General features: G+C 43.3%; 1 protein-coding gene across 1 annotated transcript in view; it reads right to left on the bottom strand.

Moving 5' to 3' along the window:
• ATP1A1 (ATPase Na+/K+ transporting subunit alpha 1) overlaps positions 1 to 23,616 on the bottom strand; it is a 32,691-nt gene extending 9,075 nt beyond the window's left edge. The window contains exons 1-14 of the mRNA XM_050957204.1: positions 23,499 to 23,616; positions 12,652 to 12,765; positions 11,658 to 11,717; positions 9,963 to 10,166; positions 9,452 to 9,565; positions 8,728 to 8,862; positions 8,392 to 8,509; positions 6,896 to 7,164; positions 5,840 to 6,038; positions 4,468 to 4,577; positions 3,213 to 3,347; positions 2,510 to 2,702; positions 1,875 to 2,050; positions 902 to 1,038 (exon numbers count right to left, since the gene is read on the bottom strand). Coding sequence (XP_050813161.1) covers positions 902 to 1,038; positions 1,875 to 2,050; positions 2,510 to 2,702; positions 3,213 to 3,347; positions 4,468 to 4,577; positions 5,840 to 6,038; positions 6,896 to 7,164; positions 8,392 to 8,509; positions 8,728 to 8,862; positions 9,452 to 9,565; positions 9,963 to 10,166; positions 11,658 to 11,717; positions 12,652 to 12,765; positions 23,499 to 23,510 — 1,976 coding nt within the window. The 5' untranslated portion in view covers positions 23,511 to 23,616. The remainder of the gene's footprint in view (positions 1 to 901; positions 1,039 to 1,874; positions 2,051 to 2,509; positions 2,703 to 3,212; positions 3,348 to 4,467; positions 4,578 to 5,839; positions 6,039 to 6,895; positions 7,165 to 8,391; positions 8,510 to 8,727; positions 8,863 to 9,451; positions 9,566 to 9,962; positions 10,167 to 11,657; positions 11,718 to 12,651; positions 12,766 to 23,498) is intronic.
• Between the last annotated feature and the right edge of the window lie 210 nt (positions 23,617 to 23,826).

Raw genomic sequence — 23,826 nt, forward strand, 5'->3', positions numbered from 1 at the left:
GCTTTTCTTTAAGGTAAGCTTGGCAGAATTCAATTTTTATTTTTATTCTTTGTAATTTCAACTGGTAACTGATTTTTTTTATCTACTTAAATTTTCACAGTGTGGGAAATTATGGGGGAGGATCTGACAATTTGATGACACTAGGTGTTGAGATTCAAAAAGTTAAAACTATAATCAGTAAGACACAAATCAGATATAAAAGTGTACAAAGTAAATACCGTTAAAACAAACTTAGTTCTCAAGCACTGCTTTTCTTACTTTGCTTATCTCAAAATTTCAATTACTGATGGACTTTTTCCATCAGTTTGTGCATGTACAGGGAAAACGTTTTCTGACATTTACCAATAAAGCAATCTAATCCTTCCAAGCCTAACAATATTGTTATATTATAAAGAAACCTAAATAAGTTTTGGGTGAAAACTGGACTAAAGCACACCTTTAAGTGCTCAAGCCACTGAAACATTGATTAATCTTAACATTAAATACATCTTCAATAGTGATTTGGTCAGTTGTTCATCTGCTAAATTCCCAGTTAATAATTCCACAATCTCCACTCAGGACACAGTTACCAGTGCTGGTAGCTATGAAATCAGAAAGGTGTGTCCTGCTTTTGGTTTATGCACACTAACGTGATCCAAACAAGCTTTTCGGGTTTTGCGTCAAAGCTATTTGCCCTTATGTAAAAATCTAGTAGTTACTAGAACATTTTGGAGTCAAGTGAACACTTCACTGGGCATGTGCAAAGTGCCAAGAAAACACAATGTGCAGTGTTAGACATGTTAGCTTTACTTTATCTGAGACTAGAAGTTAAGAGGGGATTGTGCAGGGGAGACAGGAGAGGGGGTCTTTATTCTAAGACAGCCTTTTCTCTTCTATCTACAATGTTTTTTCTATTCAGTACCTGGGGTTGACTTGGCTGACTGGGATATTCAGACGAGCAGCAATATCCTCTACTGTTTCATTGCCCTCTGAGATGATGCCGACACCCTTGGCAATAGCTTTGGCTGTGATTGGATGGTCTCCTGTAACCATGATAACCTGCAATGCAAATATCAGACATTGTGAAAGCCTAATCCATCCTGTCAAGCAGAGACAGAGTGCGTACTGAAGGAGGGTTAACATTTCCTTTTGTTGTCTCAAGTAAATTGTGGTAAAAGGTTAAGTCTTATTTCCAGAGTTGCTCTGTTCTTGTTGGACCCAGCCACGTCAATTCAGACTGCGAGAGAGTCAGCAAGGTGACATCCGTGAAGCAAATCTGAGCTCAGCCAGATATTTAATAGCCATTGCATTACAACTGGCCCATTTGCTGGGGCTCTCAGGACATAGAAATAGGGCTCCTTATCCCCAGGTGGTTCCCCCGAGGAAGGGAAGAGAGAGCAGTGTGGGGAAGCTTGCATTTCCTGGTCAGGAGGACGATATCTATGTATAGGGCTGTCAGCAATACTTTTAGACCAGCCTGGGTTCAGAGACAGGAGGAAACCAACAGAAGATTAGGCCTAATTTTGTCCGACTCAGACCAGTTCAGCCATTGGATTTGAGGAATTTGGACTCCCATCAAAAATGTTTTTTTTCCAATCTGCTATTTGATTAGCATGGACCCTGCACTACTCCGTTAGGTTAAATGGGAAACTTCCAAAGCATTAAGTGTCTCAGCCTCTAAGAATGGCCTCAGAGTGAACTGGGCCCAGGGAAGTATTCACTACTAGCTACAAACCTCCAGTTTCAGGCACATGCAGTACACATGTATTCACATGTGGAACACAGAAGGATCAACACTCTAAGGAGAACCTAGTTTCTTTCAGGTCTGAATACTGGGCTCACTCATTTCATTTGTATTTTAGCTTATGTCATCACACATACTTAAAGAGAGATACCTTGATTCCAGCACTTCTGCATTTGCCAACAGCATCTGGCACAGCAGCACGAGGAGGGTCAATCATAGACATCAACCCAACAAAGCAGAGGTTTTCTACAGGAAAGTTGATGTCATCTGTGTCAAACTGGAAGCCTTCTGGGAACTGATCATCTGGCAGAGCCAAGTGGCAAAAGCCTACAGCAAGTCAATAACGATGATTAGTTTGTGCCCCTAAGCAGGCAAGTTTAGAGGTGAATTCACTTATTGTGAATAACAGTGGAGAGGAGTTCTGTAAATTAGTGCCAGGTCTTCTGCTCAGGAGCTCAGTCAATATTATTCAAAGTAAGCATCACTCCTGCTGGCTTAAAAGTTTTTCTAGACTAGTGGCTAGTTGCCAATGCCAGGTGACTGAGCACTATTTAGTTTACATAATGGGACCCTGAAACGTCCATGTAGGCTGCACCCAATATTAGAATAAGTGCATATCCCTCTCAAGGGAGAGATTCCTTCCAGATCAATGCTGAAGTGCCCTGTAAGTTAGAGACAGTTGCACTGCCGGAACAGAACACAATCCCCTGTACTTAATCCATGCTTCTGTGGCATTGTGCGTGGAGCCCACGCCACTGGCAGTGCGCTATGACTGCATTTCCTTACCTAGTACTCTCTCCCCAAGGCCACCCAATTCAAGGTAGGCATTTTGAAAAGCATCTTTTGCCTCCTCATCCAATGGCTGTTCTTTTCCATGCATCAAAATGGAGCTGCAGCGGTCCAGGATTCTCTCTGGGGCTCCCTTCATCACCAGCAGGTAGCGAGACTCTGATGGATTGGCATTCTTATGGATAGACAGCTAGGTTGTAAGAGAAGAGCTTTTACAGCTTTATATATGTACAGCATGAGATTAATGGGATTGCTCCCATTAAAAATGTCACACAGAACAGTTAGTTTCTACAGTGATTTGGAAGAGTTGTATAGGCAGAAAGTGCTTAACATTCATTCCAAGTATTCAATAGTGAATTGGAGAATTAAGGTAGATCCCTTTAAGGTACTCTGGAAACACAGGAATTCTGGCAAGTCCTCTCCCATAACCTTGGTTATATGTGGGTGTCGAGCACTCTCTGGTGCAGGTTTCATTTATTTTAAAAGGTGACGTTTGCAATTCGGTTAGTTCCCAAGATTGAATCTCTCCTAGTCTCCCATCACAACACAGATATAGAACAAAACAAAACAAAAACCCTATTTGCATCCAACGCAATCCCACTGCAGACAGCGCTGCATGTTATACAGGGCTAATCTAGCCTGAGGGACTTTATATAAACATATAGGGGCTGGGAACCTTTCTTCCTCAGGAGTTTCTTACCTGGTATTTGTTGGTAGAATTGAATGGTATTTCCACTACTTTGGCATTCCTTTCTCTCATCTCTTTGACAGAACCACAGCATACTTCAATACATTTTAGAAGTGCAGATTCAGACGCATCACCTGCAACTGCCCTCTGTTAAAAAAGTTTCACACATTGTAAAGTTGTATGTGCTTGCTTCTTTCAGTGAAGAGAGAAAGCATCTCAAACAAGGCTGAAGCCCAAGTCAAGCAGACCTCTAGAGTGTGGAGAAAGTTATGTAACCAACTGGACAATCTAAGAAGAGCTGTGGCAGACAGGTATTACAATAAGAAGAAATTCTTTTTAATGGCTTCAAGTCATGAACGAAGAGATGCAAGAAGAAGGATTACAATAGGTATAAGATGTCATGGTAGCAAACTGATACTAAAAACAGAGAAGGATTTATAGTCACAGAACCAGTATTGATGAATAGTCAAGACAGTTATTTTGTTCTACATGGGTTCTTCTACCCTGTTATCAAGCACAGTATCCAAGCACCTTCCAGTAATGCATTAAGTGACATAATTAACGTATCAAATGCTGATACAAGAGCAGTGCTGCACTTGTGCAGATATTAAACTAGGCTGGATCTTAGCTTAGCATTTCTCCTTCACGATTATCGCCATGTGGCATTTGCTTTAGTGACCTACAGTTATGTCAGAAGGTCAGAAGTGTACTGTGAAGTTAATGAAAGATCTTATGACACCTGCTCTCTCTGCTCCTATGCCCACCACTGCCAGTTTCTTTAAAGCCAAGTATACTTTCATGGACACCCCCCGCCTCCCCCGCCCCCACACACACACACGTGTACTATGTGGGAATAACCAAAAGAGGAGAGAAAAATGAACCAAACTGTGTAGGAAACCTCTCTCTGGCACATTCCCAGCCTCTGATGTGTTCTACTCCCTTAACCTGCAGGCGTCAGGGGTCAGCCGAAGGCAGAGATCATACAGCAGGAGCCATACATCTCAGAGACACCTTCCACCCCTGCCAAAAGCACAGGAAGGGAGATTGTTTCCCCTATGGGTCTGTTTGCAGGAAAAGCCAGGAGCACCAGCTGGCCTTCCCTCCCACATGTCCACTGCAATCCTGGGATGGGCGGGCATGGGACAGAGACAAGGCATAAATTGTTACTGCACTGCCTTCACCAGTCTAGACAGCTGGATTGTAACACCAACAAATTGGAGCAAAAATGGTTGTCAGGATAGTTTAGAATGCCTTTAACTGAACTCACCTTGAGAATAGGTACATTCTCTTGGTTAGCCTGGAACACAGCACGATTGCAGAGACCTGCAACTCTGGACAGAGCAGCCCAGGTAAGAGAGCTCTTGTCAAAGGAGGCACCTGAAAGCAGGGGAAGAAGGGAAATGTTATGGCGCCAAACAGTCCAGGGAAAAGTCTCAGTCTTTACTACCTCAGAGTATAAAAGAAAGCTCATATTTGTCCTACTAGGAGTTTGCATCTGCTTCTTTTCCCCTAAATTTTAGCCACTCATCTAGTCACAAGTTACTCAGAGGAGCAGGTGGTGTGTAGGCAAAGGCCTGGGGATTAACAGAGTAGCTAAATATTTTAAGAATAGGCTTTGTAGTCTAGATTCGATATACTAATAGTTACGTTTTCAGTAGTGGCAAGGGTCAGACTGACTTCCTTTCATAGATCGAGACACTAGGAATCAGAATTCCTGAGCTCCACTCCAGCTTTCCCACTCACTGTTAGGGAAGTCCTGGCCTCACTGTGCCCAGTCTGCAAAATGAATTTAAGTTCTATCACAGGGATGACAATTAAAGGACTCATCCACTCCATTTGCCCCATGTTTATTGTTGAGGAGCTTCAAATGACAAGAATTGAACATGGTTTCCCTGGAAAGAGTAAACCAGGCAAAAGCCTTTTAAAGTCATTTGCTAGCTGGGAGGGACACAACTATTAAGCCTCGAAGATTTTTCTTCATTGAATAAACACTGGTTTATTCCTACTATCATCAGCCCAAATGTTTATACTGCACTTTGTGTGCTTCCAATAATGCTTTGTATTTATATAGTTTGATACTTTGCACTGTATTAAACATGGCTGAAGTACTAGTGTAGACCAGACACAGCCACTTTCAAAACTGGATCAGACAAGCACAATCAGACCTAGGGAAAATCAAGTCTTCCTCACCAGTACAAATGCACCTGATAATTAAAACATTTCATAGTTTAGAAAAAATTAGACAGTGGCGAAGCTAGGACTGAAACTTATCATTTACGGGCACTTTACATAACAGGCTTGTAAGATTCTACTTTGAGTGGCGATAAGACTTTGATATCTTGCCAAATGATATCAAGGTCCTAGATCAAATCCAAAACTTGAATTGGAACTAGGGGAAGTGATCTTTCCAATGCTCACTGTCTAGGAGTCATCAGTCCAATGAGGTATACATTCAGGATAAAGAGGAAGTTAGCATGGGGCCATAATGAGGTTTATATTGATTAACCAGGAACTGTAGCAGACAAGTTCTAAATCCTCCCAACTCTGCACTCCAGACACCAAAGTCTTAACTAACAGATAGTGTAAAAGGACACCTCTAGCACAACATGCCAATTAGAAACTGAGAGAACTTTTCTTACCGCTCTGGTTCTCTGTGGTGTCAGCCTCATGAATCTGATTGTCAAACCACATGTGGGCAACTGTCATGCGGTTCTGTGTCAGGGTGCCAGTTTTGTCGGAGCAGATGGTGGATGTGGATCCCAGGGTTTCCACAGCTTCCAAGTTCTTCACCAGACAGTTCTTACGAGCCATACGCTTGGCCGTTAGTGTTAGACACACCTGGGAGAGGAAGTGAGAAAGATGGAAGAATCAGACTGGTGCTTGTACACTTATTTAGTTCTACATAGCCCACAACTGGCACTACAGTGCAGTAATTTTGCATTTAGAAGCTGCAGTTACCACTCCCCCACAAGAACAGAAAGCACAGATTCTTAGACTTGTTTAAATTTAGACCAGACTGTATTTTCTCCTTCATAAACATCTCTTAGCGTATCACAGCCTGGGCCAATAAGCCTTAAAATGAAATGCCAATAAAAGAGTACAGAAACTACTCAAGAACATGAGAAGTTTTTTAAACAGTTTGGTAAATCAGGGCCATGTCTGGTTATCTAAAGTAAGTGGAAATGACCTTTCCCAGCCATTCAGTTGGGAACTCAAAGGCATGAGAGTAGGTTGGTGGAAGGTACCTTTTTACTTAAAGATAAACCCCCCCTCACTATTTTGAAGTAAAGAGGTTAAATGTCACCACATTGGATAGTCTCATTGTATCAGAAATGGAACTGCATTTATAGTCCTGACTTTTTGACTAAAGAGAGTTAATAATAGTCTTGCAATATGAAACTTATTTTATGATTTAGTAATTTGGGACCCATCTACACTAGCTGAAGAGTTTGAAAAAACTGTGGTTAATTTTGCAAAAGGATTCCAATGTAGTTTGGATGAGTTAGTACTAGGCAGAAACACGTGACTGTTTCTTAGACTAAATTAATCACTCTCACAGGTTGGCCCCACCCACCAAAAAGACTGTTCAGCAATGCGAAAACCCCTTACTATGCTACAGTTTGCCTTCAAGTACAATCTGAGAAAGCTTGAAATCAGTTGCACTTAATCTATCTTGATATTCCCCACCAGCTCACCGTGACAGTAGCAAGCAGACCCTCAGGAACGTTGGCGACAATGATTCCAATGAGGAAGATGACGGCCTCCAGCCAGGTGTACTCAAGGATCAATGAGAGGATGAAGAAGCTGACTCCCAGGAACACAGCCACTCCAGTGATGATGTGGATAAAATGCTCAATCTCAGTTGCAATGGGAGTTTTCCCCCCTTCCAGTCCAGATGCAAGAGTGGCAATACGGCCCATCACAGTATTATCGCCAATGTTAATGACAACACCACGGGCGGTGCCTGGAAGTGAGATAACAGGCTTTAATAGAGTACTCACTGATGCCAAACACAGAAAGCTACTTCGCTTTGGTTTGAGTTTGGAGGTGCTTAATCAGATCTCCATACATTTGTTTAAAAGGTATTTGTTCACACTACAATAGCCTTTGCGCCCTCATCCACATCAAGTATATGTGAGGAGGAATCTCTAACTCAGCCCCGGAGCAGGAATTCTTGTGTAAATTAAACCACTATTACCACACAGCCTTCCTGCACACCTGCTCCCTTGGATTCCAATTAGGAAATAAGGACCTGCTGCATTGCAGTGCACCCACAGGGTTTCTAAGAGGGCAGATAGCTTTCCAAAGCCAGGCACAAGATGACATAAGCAGGAACAGACTTTTGCTTGCTTATCATGGCAGAAGAAGGGAATCCCTTCCAAATGCCAGTCCCTATTTTGGTTCCTATCCCTCTGGTACAATATAACGAGTGTCAACCAGCTACAAAGTACAACATTTCTGCTTCAACACTGGATTGACAGTGTGATCTAGGCATATTATGCGTGTTGCCATAAAGGTATGTATGTGCATATCTGAGGGCAGAACTGAGCCCTATATGTTTATGAAAAGAAGAAAGACACTACTTTTTATTTGTAAATCCTCATTGCACTTTATCTTGTTACATTGGGACATGTCACAGTGTGACAAAGGGAGGGGCTAATTTATACAATAGCCACTGAGTCTGCTGAAGAATTCTGCAGGTGGAATACTAGTTCTGTTTGAGGCACACTGGAATTCTAAATTCTCTAAAGCAGCTACATTACTTTCAAACACAACACCTGTGTCTGATTATATTATTACGGTGCCCCAGATCTCAATTGGGCCTTTGAGTGAGAATGATGCCTGGGGAGCTGTACAAATCCATGTTCTTTTTCCTTTTTAAAGATTTGAAATAGTTAAATTAATAGAAGTAGAGTAAAGCAACATCTTGGAGGAAACTCAAAACTCAAAGCTAACATTGCTGCAGAAGCTTACTGTCCAATTACACACTGGCAATTTCCTATCAGAAACAGCCTCTCTCAGGGGCTATACCCTGGTTATTTGCATGGGAGTTGGAAGTGGAGTCCATGTGCTTCCGACTACGTAACGCTACACATTAAACATTTATACTGCCATAGCAGTTTTGTGATTTAATGTCTTAACCCCCCATGTTACATTAGTGCACATTTTATGGAGTATTAAAGCCACATACCTTCTACACAGTTGGTGGAAAAGAAAGCAATGTTCCTCGTCTCCAGTGGGTTCTCGTTTGTGAAATCTGGAGACCTGGTCTGAGGCTCTGACTCACCAGTGAGTGAGGAGTTATCCACCTGCATGGAAGATATATATCACTGTTTCTTGCACAGGCGGACAAATACACAAGAAGGAAAAGAAATTTAAGGGGAACACACTGGAATTCTAGGGCACTTCTATATTATCATCAAAAAAAACTAATGTCCCATAAATTCAGCATTGGATTTAGCTAGTTAGAAAAGTGACTCCCTTAGTATGGAACAGGGTTTTCAGAGACATTTGAAAATGCACCCACCTTACAGCCATGAGCACTTATGATACGAAGATCAGCTGGAATTCTGTCTCCTCCTTTCACCTCCACTAGATCTCCAACTACAACACCTTCAGCATTTATGCTCAGCTTCTCACCATTTCTGATCACAAGGGCTTGCTATAAGAGTCAAAGAATACACTACTTTAAATATAATTCAGAAAAGGCTTCAAGTGGTCAGAGGGTCTTTCCTCTCATGGTGGTAAGTCAACTTATTTACCTCATATGGGAATGTGGTTGAAGAAAATAGATGGGTTTAGTTTTCCTGTCATTAAAAGCTCCTTCTTGCCATGGTGATAAGGCCCTATGGCAGTTATGTGCGACACAGGCTATTTAATCCAAATCAGAGCTAAATTTCTGTAAGTGCTTTATAATCAGGCCAACAGAAGTCCAATATACTAAGAAGCTGCAGTCAAGTGCTTTACTGGACACCAATAACTGGTGATATTCATCCAGTGAGGAGTATAGCTAGCGTTTGCTATTGTGCACTAAGTAACTTTGCTAATGCCAAGAGAAATATGAGACTTCCACTTTTAACAGATGGAGACCCATACTGACAGATTTGGGTTCTTTAATGCCAATCTGCTACAAACTAGTAAAATACCTCCTAAATCCAGTCATGTCTTTTGCAGTGAGAGCAACGTTCTAATCAGGTTAACAATCCTGAGCTAGCAAAAGCCTGATCGCTAGGTGACCAGACATTACATACCTGAGGCACCATGTTTTTGAAGGATTCCATGATCTTAGAACTCTTTGCTTCTTGGTAGTACGAGAAGCAGCCAGTTATGATAACAACAGCCGCCAACACAACACCCAGATACAACTGCAATGAACAAAAAGTCAACAGAGCAGATTTTGACTGAAGGGTTTAGTTATCAATGTCTAATGCTTACACTAAATTGCACAGCTACTTGCAGTCTTTACATAATGTCTGCGCACAAGTTAATCAAGAGCTACGGTCAATTTTATGTTCCAGGAAACAGCTGAAACTTCTGTTAATGAGATCAGATGTGAGCTGAAATTCAGCTGCTGAAGGCATGGACTGAAGACCATATACTGTATGTAGAAGCACAGAAATTAAACTAGAGTGAGAGACTATAGTTATGAAAATACTATCACTCATTAAAAACCTTAGGAAGAGTTCTTGGACTGAAAATTTAGATGCAAGACAAACAACATGTCTAGCTCAATGCAAATGAGCCTACTATACAAGTACTCACATTATCATTATTTGGCTCCTCACCCATTACAGCCTGGATGCCATAAGCCAGAAAACAAAGAACAGCTCCAATCCACAATAGAAGGGAGAATCCTCCAAACAGCTGTCGGCAGAACTTTACCCATTCAGGAGTGGTAGGGGGAGGTGTGAGGGCGTTTGGGCCATCTCGAGCCAAAATCTCAGCAGCACGAGCAGCTGTCAAACCCTAGAATGCAGGTTGGGAAGGTAGTCTAGTTATAGCACTGCAGTAAGGTCACACCACCAGGCTCTTCCTCAGTTTGAGGCACTGTGGTCAAACGTGATGGAGCAAGCCATTCTGAGCTCATTGCAAGAATGAAAGCAAAGGCCGGAGAGAACACTTTCCTTACAATAAAAGGGCAAAGACAATGGGAGCCTTTTAGGGTCTCCAGGTAACTATTTGCACTATAAATCTGCACAATAAAATAACCTCATTAGTAACTTCTATTTCCAGCACTCAGATGGAAGTATAAGCTGGCCAGGTGAAAGGTAACAGTACAGGAGTTCACAATGATGATGCGCCTTCAATATCAAAGGTGTGACGGAACCACAATTGTGGAAGTTATGACCCCCTTACCCCACCCCGAGAACAGTCCACAGCAGACTGTCAGAGGCTTGGACATCATAGTACAAGCAAAAATCAAAATGGCCTTTTATGTGGCCGTTTTGATTGTAGTCTTCCCGAAAAAGTCTCTCTCAAGTTTTCAAAAAGTTTGACTTGTATGAAAAGAATTAAGTTTTTCGCCCTAATGTGCTATAAGACCCAAAATAAAAGATATCTTGCTGCATCAAACCTTGTAGGAAACAGCTGTCAACTAAACAGTACCAACCAAGGTGTGAAACCAGCATTGTACCCTGCTCAAAGTGCTGACCAATTCATTTATGAGATATTAATCATAGCAAGCTAGCACATTTTACAGGTTTCTACATGTCTCAGGAAAAACAGTCAAGTGGGAGATAAGCGATGTAGAATTTTTTTTTGAAGTTTGTCTGAAGATTTTTTTTTTTTTTTTAAACCAACAAGCTACACCATCTACTTACAAGATTTTTTGGGGGCCTGAAAGCTTTTTTCTCCGGTTGTGTGTGCCCTGTACAGTCAGTTTCTCTCTTTCCTGAGAGGCCCCTTTTTTAGGAGAGTAGAAATATACTTGTACAAAACCATCAAGACATTAAGTTGCTCTTTAAACAAGACTATTTCAAAATGCTCTATCCCTTTAGTTATCAAGTACAATAACTTGGTGGGGGTTTGCGTCTTGTCTGAGATTCCGGCACCCTTTGTTATAAAGGTAACATTTTAATTACTGATGGTCAGTGTTACATTTGTGGCCATGTCCTGGTTTACAGCAGAGGATTACCAGACAAATACAAGAGAACACAAGCAAGAACACTCAATGCAAAACCTAAGAATCACCTTGGAATACTTAAGAGTCACATGAATAAATCCTAACTTTGTTAACAAACAGTCACTAAAATATTTGAGCCAATCAGTATAAAAGGGAGGAAGAGGAGATATTTGTGAACACTAATGCTAGAACTGTTAATGCACAGACTAACTGGAAGACTGGTGGTAAACAAATTTGACAGCACCCAGATCTCCCTTCACAGCAGGCGTATCATATCGATGAACCTGTTCCTTTTAAGAAGTTGACAAATGGGACACGCAAAAAAATCTACCTACCCGACTCAAGTCTGTTCCGTATTTACGATGAAGTTCATCAAGGCTGAGTTTATGATCATCCTCGAGGAAAGAGAGAAGAAATTGGAGTTGGAATGTGCAATAAAAGTCCATGCATAACAGTGAGCAGAGGCTACTTACTGGCTTTCTACTCTCTATTCCGTTGCTGCTAATAGCTTCATAAGATGGAGGTTTTCATGGCAAGGGATAGAGTTAAAGCTGAGACGGTTCCAAAGTTGTAACTTCACCATTTCATTCCTCTCACCCTGCTTATAGCTATTCAGAATAGATTTACTCTAGGCAGCACATTGCTGAGTGTTGTTAGACAGATGTCATGCTCCATCCAAGAGGTGGTTGCATTTCTAATGATGTAGAGTACCCTGAAAGTGGTCTGCATCCCAGGAGGTTTTTTGGGTGCGTGTGTTTGTTTTGTTTTTTTTAATGGAAGGGAAGAGGCATACAGAAGACTTGCTAAGCAGTCCAAACTCCCCTTCCTAACATGCACAGCAAGCTTGCAACTGGTTAAGAGCTTATACACTTTTGTTTCCACATCGTATATCACAGCAAGGAAACACGATCTAAAGCAGAAACTGGTGAAATTTAGCCAAATGTGATGCACAATTCACTCATTGTGGACAGATGTCCACAGCACTAAAACCGATTAGCAGTAATGCACACTACTGACGACAGTCTCTGCAGGGGCCAATGTTTAAGTCTAGCCATAGAGACTTAACTCACTGGCTAAAAAGGCAGTTGCTCCACAGCAGGCCAGTCACAAAGGGAAGCACAATGTGGGAAAGACTGCACTTCTGCTACCCAAGCTGCACTTACTCTGGGGTATACATTTATACTACGGCTGCATTGAAAACTTACTAGATGCCTTTAGTCTCTGTAGCAATGTCAGATTTTTAAAGGTAGGCACCTAAAGACAGAGTGTTTTCAAGGAAGTACATGTTGTTGAAGAGACACCAATTCTTCCTCTTTCTCACTTTCTTACCATTGAGACTTCCTTTTTCAGCTCATCCATATCCTTCTTTTTTTCCTTCTTCCCCTTTTTCTTCCCGGCACCATGTTCTGATGTAGCAGTAGGCTCATACTTGTCACGTCCAGTCTGAGAAAAATAAGGTGTTTTGAGAAATGGCTGATCTTTAACTACTTCCGTAGCATGTATGGTTTCTATATTCCCCATGCACAGAATTTCATGTCAGACAACTACTTACATTTAAATTATGCTACTTTCTTATAAACAAGTTGGTAAAAAGACTAGCCTGCTCTACAACATCCCTATGCAGCACGGATTACTGCCAGGGATTGCGCAAGTGCTGGCTGAAGTTACTAGACAAATAGCAAGCTGCACATTATTCACAGATCAGTTTTGAGGTCTGAGCCTCAGGCCTGGTCTACATTATGCGTTTAAACCGAGTTTATCAGTGTTAAACTGATTTAACGCTGCACCCGTCCACACAATGAGGCTCTTTATATCGATATAAAGGGCTCTTTAAACCGGTTTCTGTACTCCTCCCCGACGAGAGGAGAAGCACTGAAATAGGTATTACCATATCAGATTAGGGTTAGTGTGGCTGCAAATCGACGGTATTGGCCTCCGGGCGGTATTCCACAGTGCCCCATTGTGACTGTCCAGATTGCTCTGGACAGCAATCTGAACTTGAATGCACTGGCCAGGTAGGCAGGAAAAGCCCCGCGAACTTCTGAATTGCATTTCCTGTTTGCCCAGCGTGGAGCTCTGATCAGCACAGGTGGCCATGCAGTCCCAAATCCAGAAAGAGCTCCAGCATGGACCGCACGGGAGATACTGGATCTGATCGCTGTATGGGGAGACAAATCTGTTCTATCTGAGCTCCGTTACAGAAGACGAAATGCCAAAGCATTTGAAAAAAATCTCCAGGCTATGATACAGAGTCCATAGCATAGTGCTGTGTGACAAATGTAACGGAAAGCCAAAGAATCAAATGGATGCTCATGGAGGGAGGGAGGGGGGAATGAGGACTCCAGCTATCCCCCAGTCCCCGAAAAGCATTTGCATTCTTGGCTGAGCTCCCAATGCCTGTAAGGTCAAACACATTGTCCGGGGTGGTGTGCTATACCCTGAGTCAATTTACCCACCCTCCTCCACCTCCCTCCCCCCCCGTGAAAAGAAAAGGGAAAAAAATCATTTGTTGACTCTTTTCAATGTCACCGTATGTCTACTGCATGCTGCTGGTAGACGCGATGCTGTAGCACTGAACAGCAGCATCCTCTCCCCTCCCAGTGGCAGACGGTACAATATGACTGCTATCCATTGTCATCATCAGCCCGTGAGTGCTCCTGGCTGGCCTCAGGTGAGGTTGGCCGGGGGCGCCTGGGTAAAAATAGGAATGACTCCCGGTCATTCCCGGTAGATGGTACAGAATGGCTGGTAACCATCCTCATCATAGTAACTGAGGGCTGAGTTCCATCAGCCCCCTCCTTCCATGTCTAAAGAAAAGATTCTGTCCTGCCTGGACTATCATAGCAGCTGGAGGCTGCCTCCCCCTCAAAGCAACAGATGAGGTTGTTGCAGGGGCACCCCCTAGAATGGCATGCAGCTCATCATTCCTGCGGGATCTGACATGGAGCGGCTGTGCTCTCCGGTACTCTGGTTCTCTAATACACTTTTCCCATATTCTAGGCAGGAATGACTATGTTTAGATACAACATAAAGGAGGGAATGACCCAGGGAGTCATTCCCATTTTTGTCTTTGCGCCCCTGGCCGACCTCAGCAAAGGTCAGCCAGGAGCACCCATGACAGCAGCAGACGGTACAGAACGACTGGTAACCATCTCTGCTATCTTGCAAAGGCAAATGAGTGCTGCTGTGTGGCGCTGCAGCACTGCCTCTGTCAGCGGCATCCAGTACACATACAGTGACAGTGACAAAAGGCACAACGGGCTCCATGGTTGCCATGCTATGGCGTCTGCCAGGGCAATCCAGGGAAAAAGGGTGTGAAATGATTGTCTGCCGTTGCTTTCACGGAGGAAGGAATGAGTGACGACATTTACCCAGAATCACCCGTGACACTGTTTTTGCACCATCATGCATTAGGATCTCAACCCAGAATTCCAATGAGCGGGGGAGACTACAGGAACTATGGGATAGCTACGGGATAGTTACCCACAGTGCAACGCTCCAGAAATCGATGCTAGCCTTGGTGCATGGACGCACACCACCGAATTAATATGCTTAGTGTGGGCGCGTGCACTCAACTTTATACAATCTGTTTTACAAAACCGATTTATGTAAAATCGGAATAATCCTGTAGTTTAGACATACCCTTAGTCCAACCAGAAGTGATCCACATCACAAGAAATCAGCTCCAGACTATATACAAAATTCCTTCAGATGTGTATTAACTCTGTTTTCTCATGTTAATCTAAGCAGGGCTCTGGAGCTGTGCTCCGGCTCCGCTCCAGCTCTAGGCAAAATCTGCAGCTCCACTGCTCTGGAGCAGCTCCATGCTCCAGCTTCAAAGCCCTGAATCTAAGGGGGTGAGTGTGGGGATGATGGAACAGGAAGAGAAGCGATTCAATAGTTTAATCAATTTGAAAACAGATTTGACATTTCATGCATCCCAAAAACTTGGCAAGAGTTCATTTCAAGACACTTTCATACTTGCTCTTTTGACAGTCTCCCAAACAAATAGAGCAAATTATTTTTGAAGACTGGTTTTATTTTATAGAGCAGATCCCCCTATAAATATTTTGGCATATAAGCAGGATGTGTGTTATTACACAGAAATAACAAAAAATCCACCCACGTAGAGCTGCGTATGCCTCATGGAACAAACTGATTATGCTTCCATAATTCTATTTTCAGACATCTCTTATTCTCCTTAATTACAAAGGACATTTGCTTGAAATTGCGGTCTTTGATGCTTATGTCAGGTTGTGGACGGTAATAAGCAGCAACAGACAAGCATCTAAACAACACATTGTTTTCATACAAATGTCTATGGCAATCAACAGACAAGAGAAGAGAGAAATACAGGACAATAAAGAAGCAGAAACATCAAAAAACAATTGGAGTTTCCCTATGAGGCACTAGTAGCCCCAGGCACTTTGTGTCCCTGCCTATTGCAGTGGGACCATGAAATGCAAATACGATCTCCCGCTCCACTCATGCAAAGGTAGATTTCCATACTTGCACAAACCTCTAGCAACACAGATCTTCCCCCTCCCATTTTGCGTAACATCTAACAATTACTAACATTTTCCTGTGGAAAATTTTCCACCACAGTTAAAATGACAGGCTCTGATAAAACCTTAAACTGTAATGGCCAATATGAGAAATGGATGATGATAAAACTAATACAATAACTTCTATGTTGTGCATGCACCTTTGATCAGAAATTGGATTACTGGTGAGTTAGGGTAATGTATGCCAAGAACCTGTTAACAGGGTCCCAATATTCAAGTATTAAGAATGACCTTTCACATAACTTAAGATAAAAATATTTAATTACAGCAGTGGTTTCAAACTATGGCCCATAGACTTTAGGGGTCTGCAGACTACGTCTAATATTTCCAAAGGGATCTGCACCTCCATCTGAATTTTAAGGAGTCTGCAAATGTAAAAAGGTTGAAAACCATTAATTTAAACTGTACATCTGAAAGTGAAATTGACCATAAACTAAACAAGTGAATCCAAGCAGACTATTTTCATTGCCAAAGCTGACAGAAAAGACTCCATAAAGCACCATATTCCCTTCTTCACTGGAAGTGAGCATTTATGTTCTTCCTACTTCTGCATGCAGCCACAGGAGATCTGTGCAACAGTCAAAAGAACACTGCAGGCCATTTTTAATGAATGGAGTGGAACTTGTCCTTTACCTCCTTTTTTATCTGTAAAGAATGAAGTATAGCTAAAGATTGTCAGCATTCTTGACACTGTCTTCACCATACTAAAACCACACTTTTTTAAAAAAAAAAAAAGGTGAAAGCAGTGTTCCATGCTTAGGACAGCACTGAACTTTTAAGTACGGACATTCCAAGATCATAAGAATCTGCTACAAGGCAACTTATAAGATATTTTCAGAGCACAGTAAGTTGCCATAATTTCAATCCACATCTTCCAGTCTAACACAAATTATTTGACTTTAAATTATGAATTGATACTAGGCGTTTACCTTCTGCTGTACACAATGTACATTTTGTGAACTTCCTGAAGCTTAAAAAGCAAGTATGATTTCCAAATGTACATACAGGGCGGGGTGCACAATACTGTGTAAAATTTGTCTGCTTCATATTACTCTCCCTAATACTTCTGTAATTCTGCCTGTTCAGAAAGTAGCTGGAGGTTAACTTGCTCATTTCAGCCTTTTATTCCATCCCCCTACCCTAATCCAAGTCACATGCTGAGGGCACTCTGACAACTACTCAAACAGGATTCTGGGCAGTGCAAAGTATATTGAGTGGTCCTTGCAAGGCCTACACATCAAAAAGCCAATTCAATCTAGCAGTCTAAAATGAAAGCATAATTCAGAGCTCATACTGCTTTGACTCACATTTCTCATTTCTTCTCTACCATATACTGAATGTTCATTGAATGTTTGTTTTGTTTCAGTACTGAGATTTTCAGTCTAAACATGGATACCATTTCTGCTCTAACCCTGAACCTAAAGCTACAGCAGCTAGGCAGTTTCTGCAAGTGGTTTTAAATGCAGTTATCTTTGTGAGAGAGAATCTGGTTAGAGATTGAAAATGGATTTACCCCTAGCCAGGATGGGGAAGGGAGGGAAGGAGAGGCCTAAGCCTAGCAGTTTCTACATAAGTTAAGACTGCACTGAAGTTGGCTAATTTTCAGATGTGCTTGAGCACCCATGGTTCCTACAAAATTCAAGGAGAATTGCAGGAACTTAGGTTTCTATTTTTCAAAAGTGAAAAGTTCCAAGCCCTTATGATTGCAAAGAACACCCACACTTCAGGTGTTTCATTTAGCCCAGGGGTAAGCAATAGGCAGACTGCGGGCCAAATCCAGACTGCCAGTCACTTTTGACTAGACTATGAAATCTTATTTACTTTTTGTTATTGTGGTGTGAAAAATATTTCTCTGGAGTCTGGACCTTGGTCAAGAAATCTGGACCCTGACAAAAAATTACTGACTACCCCAAATTTCACCCAATGACAGTGATCCACAAGGAGCTACAAAAGAAAACTATCCCTGCAAGAGGCTGGGAAATGTCCCTGCTTTCCATTGGTCTAGTCAGAGCTTCTTAGGGCTTGGCTACACTGGAGAGTTGCAGCGCTGGTGAGGGGGTTACAGCGCTGCAACTCGGGATGTGGCCACACTTGAAAAGCACAGCCAGTGCTGCAACTCCCTGGTTGCAGCACTGGCTGTACACCTGGTCTGCCTCGGGTGTAGCGATTCCAGTGCTGGTCAGCAAGTGTGGACACCACCAGCGCTTTTATTGGCCTCCGGGGTATAAGGAGGTATCCCAGAATTCCTGTCCACAACAAACCAGTAGAATGGCTGAACTCCGATCTCCCCGTAGCTACTTGCTAAAAAAACAAACACAGCTGCTCTGTACTCCAGCCAGCAAGCCAGGGAAGGCAGGAGAATTGCTTTGGAATGTTCAAAGCTGTTTGCTTGAGGAGAGAGGAGGGAGGGGTAATGTTGAGCAACTGTTTATGTGGTCTGACGGCTATTTAGGAGTGCATAATTAGCATTTAGTGAATAAGAGACAGGGGGGGGAAAAGTCAAAACTTTTAAAATGATTGAAGGTAGGCACTGTGTTCTTCCAGTCCTTAGAACTTGCAAGGCAGGGAGCTGAGAACAGTGTCAGCTCCAAAAATCCATTCTCTGTCTCCCCCACGCTCCCTGTCACATTCCACCCCACCCCCCTCTTTTGAAAAGCACGTTGCAGCCACTTGAATGCTGGGATAGCTGCCCACAATGCATCACTCCCAACAGCGCTGCAAATGCTGCAAATGTGGCCACACTGCAGCGCTGGCCCTACACAGCTGTACGAACACAGCTGTAACTACCAGCGCTGCAGAACTGTAAGTGTAGCCATGGCCTTAGCCAAAGCTTTATAGGCTTTACACAGCCCAGCGTACGGCTACATTTGGAATTTCAAAGCGCTGCATGTAAACCACATCCTTTACGGGTGTAGCGTGCAGCGCTGGGAGCCGCGCTCCCAGCGCTGCCGCCCTGATTACACTGAGGCTTTACAGCGCTGTATCTTGCGGCGCTCAGGGAGGTGTTTTTTTCACACCCCTGAGCGCGAAAGTTGCAGCGCTGTAGTGTGAGGGTAGCCATGGCTCCAGATCTGTGACTATGGTTGGATCCCAAATAAAAAAAGAGAGCAGGAAGCCTAACAGAGCAGGTTATGGTAGACACTTTAAATAACAAAAGCAATGATTCTTGGCATTGGAGAAAGGCAGCGGAAGAGGCATTCAGATGTACCATTCTATAATGTCTCAATCTATGTGACTGAAGTGATGCATGATGAGAGCCAGAGTGTTAAAAAAAAAAAAAAAAAATTCACTGGAGACCTCCTCTTGATATTTACATTATGAACAGTATGGCACAAGGCATCTCCAGATGAGTCATGGACAAGGACCACTTTCCTAGTGATAGACAGCAAAACTGCCCCTCATCAAATTTAGGAAATGCTATGGCTAGCCTTTACTCTTCTGCCCCCTCAAAAACTAGCCAAGTTTGAATGTTCAGCTTCCTGCTTCTGATTTTACAGTACAACATGGTTACTCTGAATCAGTGGTACTCAAGAGGTCTTCCAGGGGTACATCAACTCATCTAGATATTTGCCTAGTTTTACAAACAGGCTACACAAAAAGCACTAACGAAGTCAGCACAAACTAAAATTTCATACTGCTCTCGATACTATACACTGACATGTAAATACAAAATTTATATTCCAGTTGATTTTATGGTAAAAATGAGAAATAAGCTATTTTTCATAATAGCGTGCTGTGACACTTTTGTCTGATTTTGTAAGCAAGTAGTTTTTAAGTGAGGTGAAACTTGGCGGTACTCAAGACAAATCAGGCTCCTGAAAGGAGAATAGTAGTCTGGAAAGGTTGAGAGCCACTCCTGTGGCAGTGTGCTAGTCATTCAGAAAAAAGTTTTACTGAATGGCTAGGGAGACCTCACTACACCCCAGCTGGACACAATGAGCAGACTTGCTATTTTCAGTCCTATACTCAACTTCTCCCTCCCCCTTTATGAAAATAAGTGAGTGCAAGCCACACTTAAAACTGGCTCTGTTCAAAAGCTGGCCCATTCATGGGGGAAAAAAAAGACAACGAATGCTAGATAACCCTCTGTGTTCCATGGAACTATTTTCATCAGAACCATAAGCAGAGCTGGCTTATGAAACCCAGAAAACTCATGGCTGATCAGTCCTTCCTGATTTGTGGGGCTGTCCTAATGTGAAGCATGATTTCCTCTTGCTGTATGACAGCACAAATAGGCTCCAATGTTCAAGACAATATAGAGCACACTACTAGCCATGTAAAGTCCAACAGATACAACAAAAGGGAGAACATAATGTTGGCCAACTTTTTCAAAAGTGCGAAGTGATTTTAGGTGCCCAACTCAACACTTTACAGGAGCCTGATTTTCTGAAAGTCAGAGCCTTAAGTGGTCAATTTGGGCACCCACAAATCAGAAACTGTTTTTGAAAGATCCCTTTTCTCAGCTGGTCTGTTCACCCCAAACTTTGCTAGTTTCTGGCAAGAAAAGAGTCTACCCAGGAATAAGCAGCCTTCAATTTTGAGTCACACTTCCAGAGGTGAAACTGTACCCTTCAGTGAATGTATCCTACAACCAGTTTAAAAAAAGGAAGTGGAAGGGAGAATTAACAGAGTAAACTGCTGCTCCTGGTCAGGCAATTTTCAGGCAAGATGATATAGAAAGCAGTTAGGGATAATATGGAGAATGACACTGTCTCCTGGCTACCTCTGTTCCTCACAGTCCTGTGTGTCTTGAGGGGATGGAAACTGAGCTCCTGACAGCTGTACTCTAGGCTGAAAACCCAGCTAAGCAGCCAGTTATCAGATTCCTCCTCCCTCACTACCAAGTAAGTAGAGTGGCTGTTTCCATCAGCTTCTTTTCATACGCCCTCCCTTCCCCATATACAGCACTTACAAGGAGCACAGTTCTTTTCCCCCATGAAAAGACACTTGAGTAAAAGAAAAAAGAAAAGCCTTTCCTGTTTGGACAAACCAAGCAAAGATGGGTGAACAATATTCAAGTGGTTAAACCACACAGAGTCTTTCTTCACATCCCTTCCTTTAACAGGCTCTGATTTGACACATTTGCTAGAACAGTGTTGCAAAGTCACAACAGAGTACACACATTCTGACTAAGTACTCACGTACATACACACAAACATTTGCTAGAACAGTGTTGCAATGTCACAAGACAGTACACACATTCTGACTAAGTACACACAGTACCGGTAACTACTCTGTCACAGATTTTCCATTAGTATCCCTCCCGTTCCTTTGTTTTAAGATTCCATACTAGGTCAAACAGTCTTTTAATATGCATAACCTGTGTAACTTGACATTTTTAAAGTGCTTACATATAACACAAGACATTAAAATAACCAACAGTCTCCCACGTAAATACAAACACAACCCCCACCACTCAAAACACCTTCATCCACCACCCCACCTCCACTCTGGCCTTTGGGCTATAACTGTTGTGAACAGTTTCTACAGGATGTTCTGATAATGCGTTTGAGTCAGGAACTTTACAAAACCAATTTACATAATACAGTAGATTAACTGTACCTAGTTACAGTGGCCACATGAGGTTTGTAGTGCCAATTACCCTTTTGCACCACTGTAAATAATTAAACAGCCTAACAGACTGAGATACGTTATACACTCCAATGTTTTTCTGGGCTACTAAATAATGAAAAGGCCTTTTCTGAAGACAATTTATTTTAATTAGTGTTTGCACAGTCTTGTGTTCTCATGGCTCTCCTACCATTCGTGTATTTACATGAACATTGTGACTGCTAAATGGCATTGATCAATCCAATGTTAGGTCAGTTAGTGTTTGTACAGCACTTTGAAAACAGACCACTGTAACTGCTAAATATTATTACTAAATAAGCAGAGTCATTTTAAAACCTTCCAGGAAATGTTTTAAGAACCTTAATAGAAAGTTTCCCAGCACTCCACATAGTTACCTGTACACCATCTAAAATATTCAGATTAAAGACAGACACTGCTTTTTATTTTTAAAACAGTCTAAATGATCAACTAGGGAGGATTTTTTTCTTTATGCTGGGTTTAGGACAAAGTTCTTCTCTCTCTGCTCCAAAAATCTTGGCTTTTGCTTTCTTGGCTTCACTCAGCCTTACTTTTTTTTTTTTTTACTATGGGTTTTTTATTATTATTATGAATAATCAGCCATAAGAAGCTCTTTTCATTGCCAGTTCCAACTTGGCAAGCTGAAAGGATTAAAAAATGTTGATACAGCCCCTTACCCAAGAGGGGAGAACTACACAAAGCATTATGTTATATTATACCATGCCAGCAGTTAACAGGTTTGGTGTGATGCAATGAATTTCTCAATCCCTGAACACCTTCCTTCCCTCTCCCTTTTATCACTGGCTCTGGCTACTATTGCTAAACAAGCCCTACCTATTATCATGCAAACTTTCCCCTCCAGGCCTTGTACTTTAAGGAGTATAAAGTACTTTTATAATAGCCAGAAGATATTTAAATGGCTACAGTTTCAAGTTTAGCTCCAGAAGGGCATCTGATAATGTTACCACACCAAGATTTGTTTTCCATGCTGACCTGGGAACTGTTAGTATAACCTTCAACCTGGAACATGTGTTCACCCACACCATTCACAGGCAAAGGCCCTTTATAACCTGAAAAATGTAGCCAATTTGTTAGCCACAGAGCCAATGGAGGGGAAAAGAGAAAAATAAAGCGATCAGAAATGTTACACATAACCTGGTCAGATGAGGCCTACTACATTTTAACAGACTGATCTGCTCATCAGTTTGCTCTGATGAAGTGGGCTACAAGCTTATGCTCAAATAAATTTGTCAGTCTCTAAGGTGCCACAAGTACTCCTGTTCTTTTTTCAAGTTTCTATGATAAGCCTAACATTAGATTAAAGTCCCTCCCCTTCCCATTTTCCCCATGCAGCTTTTACTCATGTTAGAGCAAATTTAATTATTTTAAGTGTTATGACTTAAACTAAGATCGGTTTCAAAAGCCTAAACCACCTCCTCTATTTCTATGGTGATCTGATGCCTTTCAAAGAAACAAACTGTAGAATTGTAAAAAACAGCTGTGTGTGTGTGTGTGTGTGTGTGTGTGTGTGTGTATATATGAGTGAGTGAGCGTGACACACACACACACACACCCCACATCCCCCCCTGGTGGTTTATTCATCGCAGAAAGTTAAGAGCCCGGCATCAGCGCTGCCGGATCCCTCGCGAGATCACCGCTAACACGCCGGGCAGCAGCGATTCATTCCCGGGTTTGGGTCTCTCAGACCTTCGGGAACCAAAGGCAACCGCAGCCCCGGCCCCAGCTCACAGAACTGCCCAGCGGGCTCGTTCTCCCCCCCGCCCCGCCAGGCGAATCGCTCCCGCGCAGCGACAGTTGCCCCGGAATCCGGAGCGGGGCCCCTCGCGCAGCCGGCAGCGCGCGCGGCACCGCCGGGCGGGGGCACGTCCCGCCGCCGGGCCTAGACAAAGCCGCGCGGCTGCCCCCGCCCCCGGTGCACCGGCCGGGAACAGGCCCCCGGGCCACACCCGCCTGGAGCCGGCCAGGGCCAGCGCGCCACAGGCCGCCCCGCCCCGCACTCACCCCCTTGCCCATGGCGGCGGCGGCGGTGCCGGGGGTCGCGTCTCGCTCGGGGCCGGGGCGCGCGGGGCTGCCACGTGTCCTGCGCCGCTGCCGGCTGCGGTGACTCGCTGCTGCTGCTCGGACTCCGGGGCTTCCCCGGCCCGCTGCTGCCGCCGCTGCTGCTGCTGCCCCCGCCGAGCTGCGACTGCGGGCGCCGCTTCCCGCCCCCTAAAGAAGGCAGCGAGGCCCCGCCCCCGCCCCGCCGGCTCCGCAGGGGAGCGAGCGCGCGCTAGGGGCCTGGTGTGGGAGCGCCCCGCGCGCCCCCGGGCCGGGCATGGAGCCCCCACTC

This window comes from Gopherus flavomarginatus, chromosome 1, assembly GCF_025201925.1.
Source record: "Gopherus flavomarginatus isolate rGopFla2 chromosome 1, rGopFla2.mat.asm, whole genome shotgun sequence".
Classification (NCBI taxonomy): Eukaryota; Metazoa; Chordata; order Testudines; family Testudinidae; genus Gopherus; species Gopherus flavomarginatus.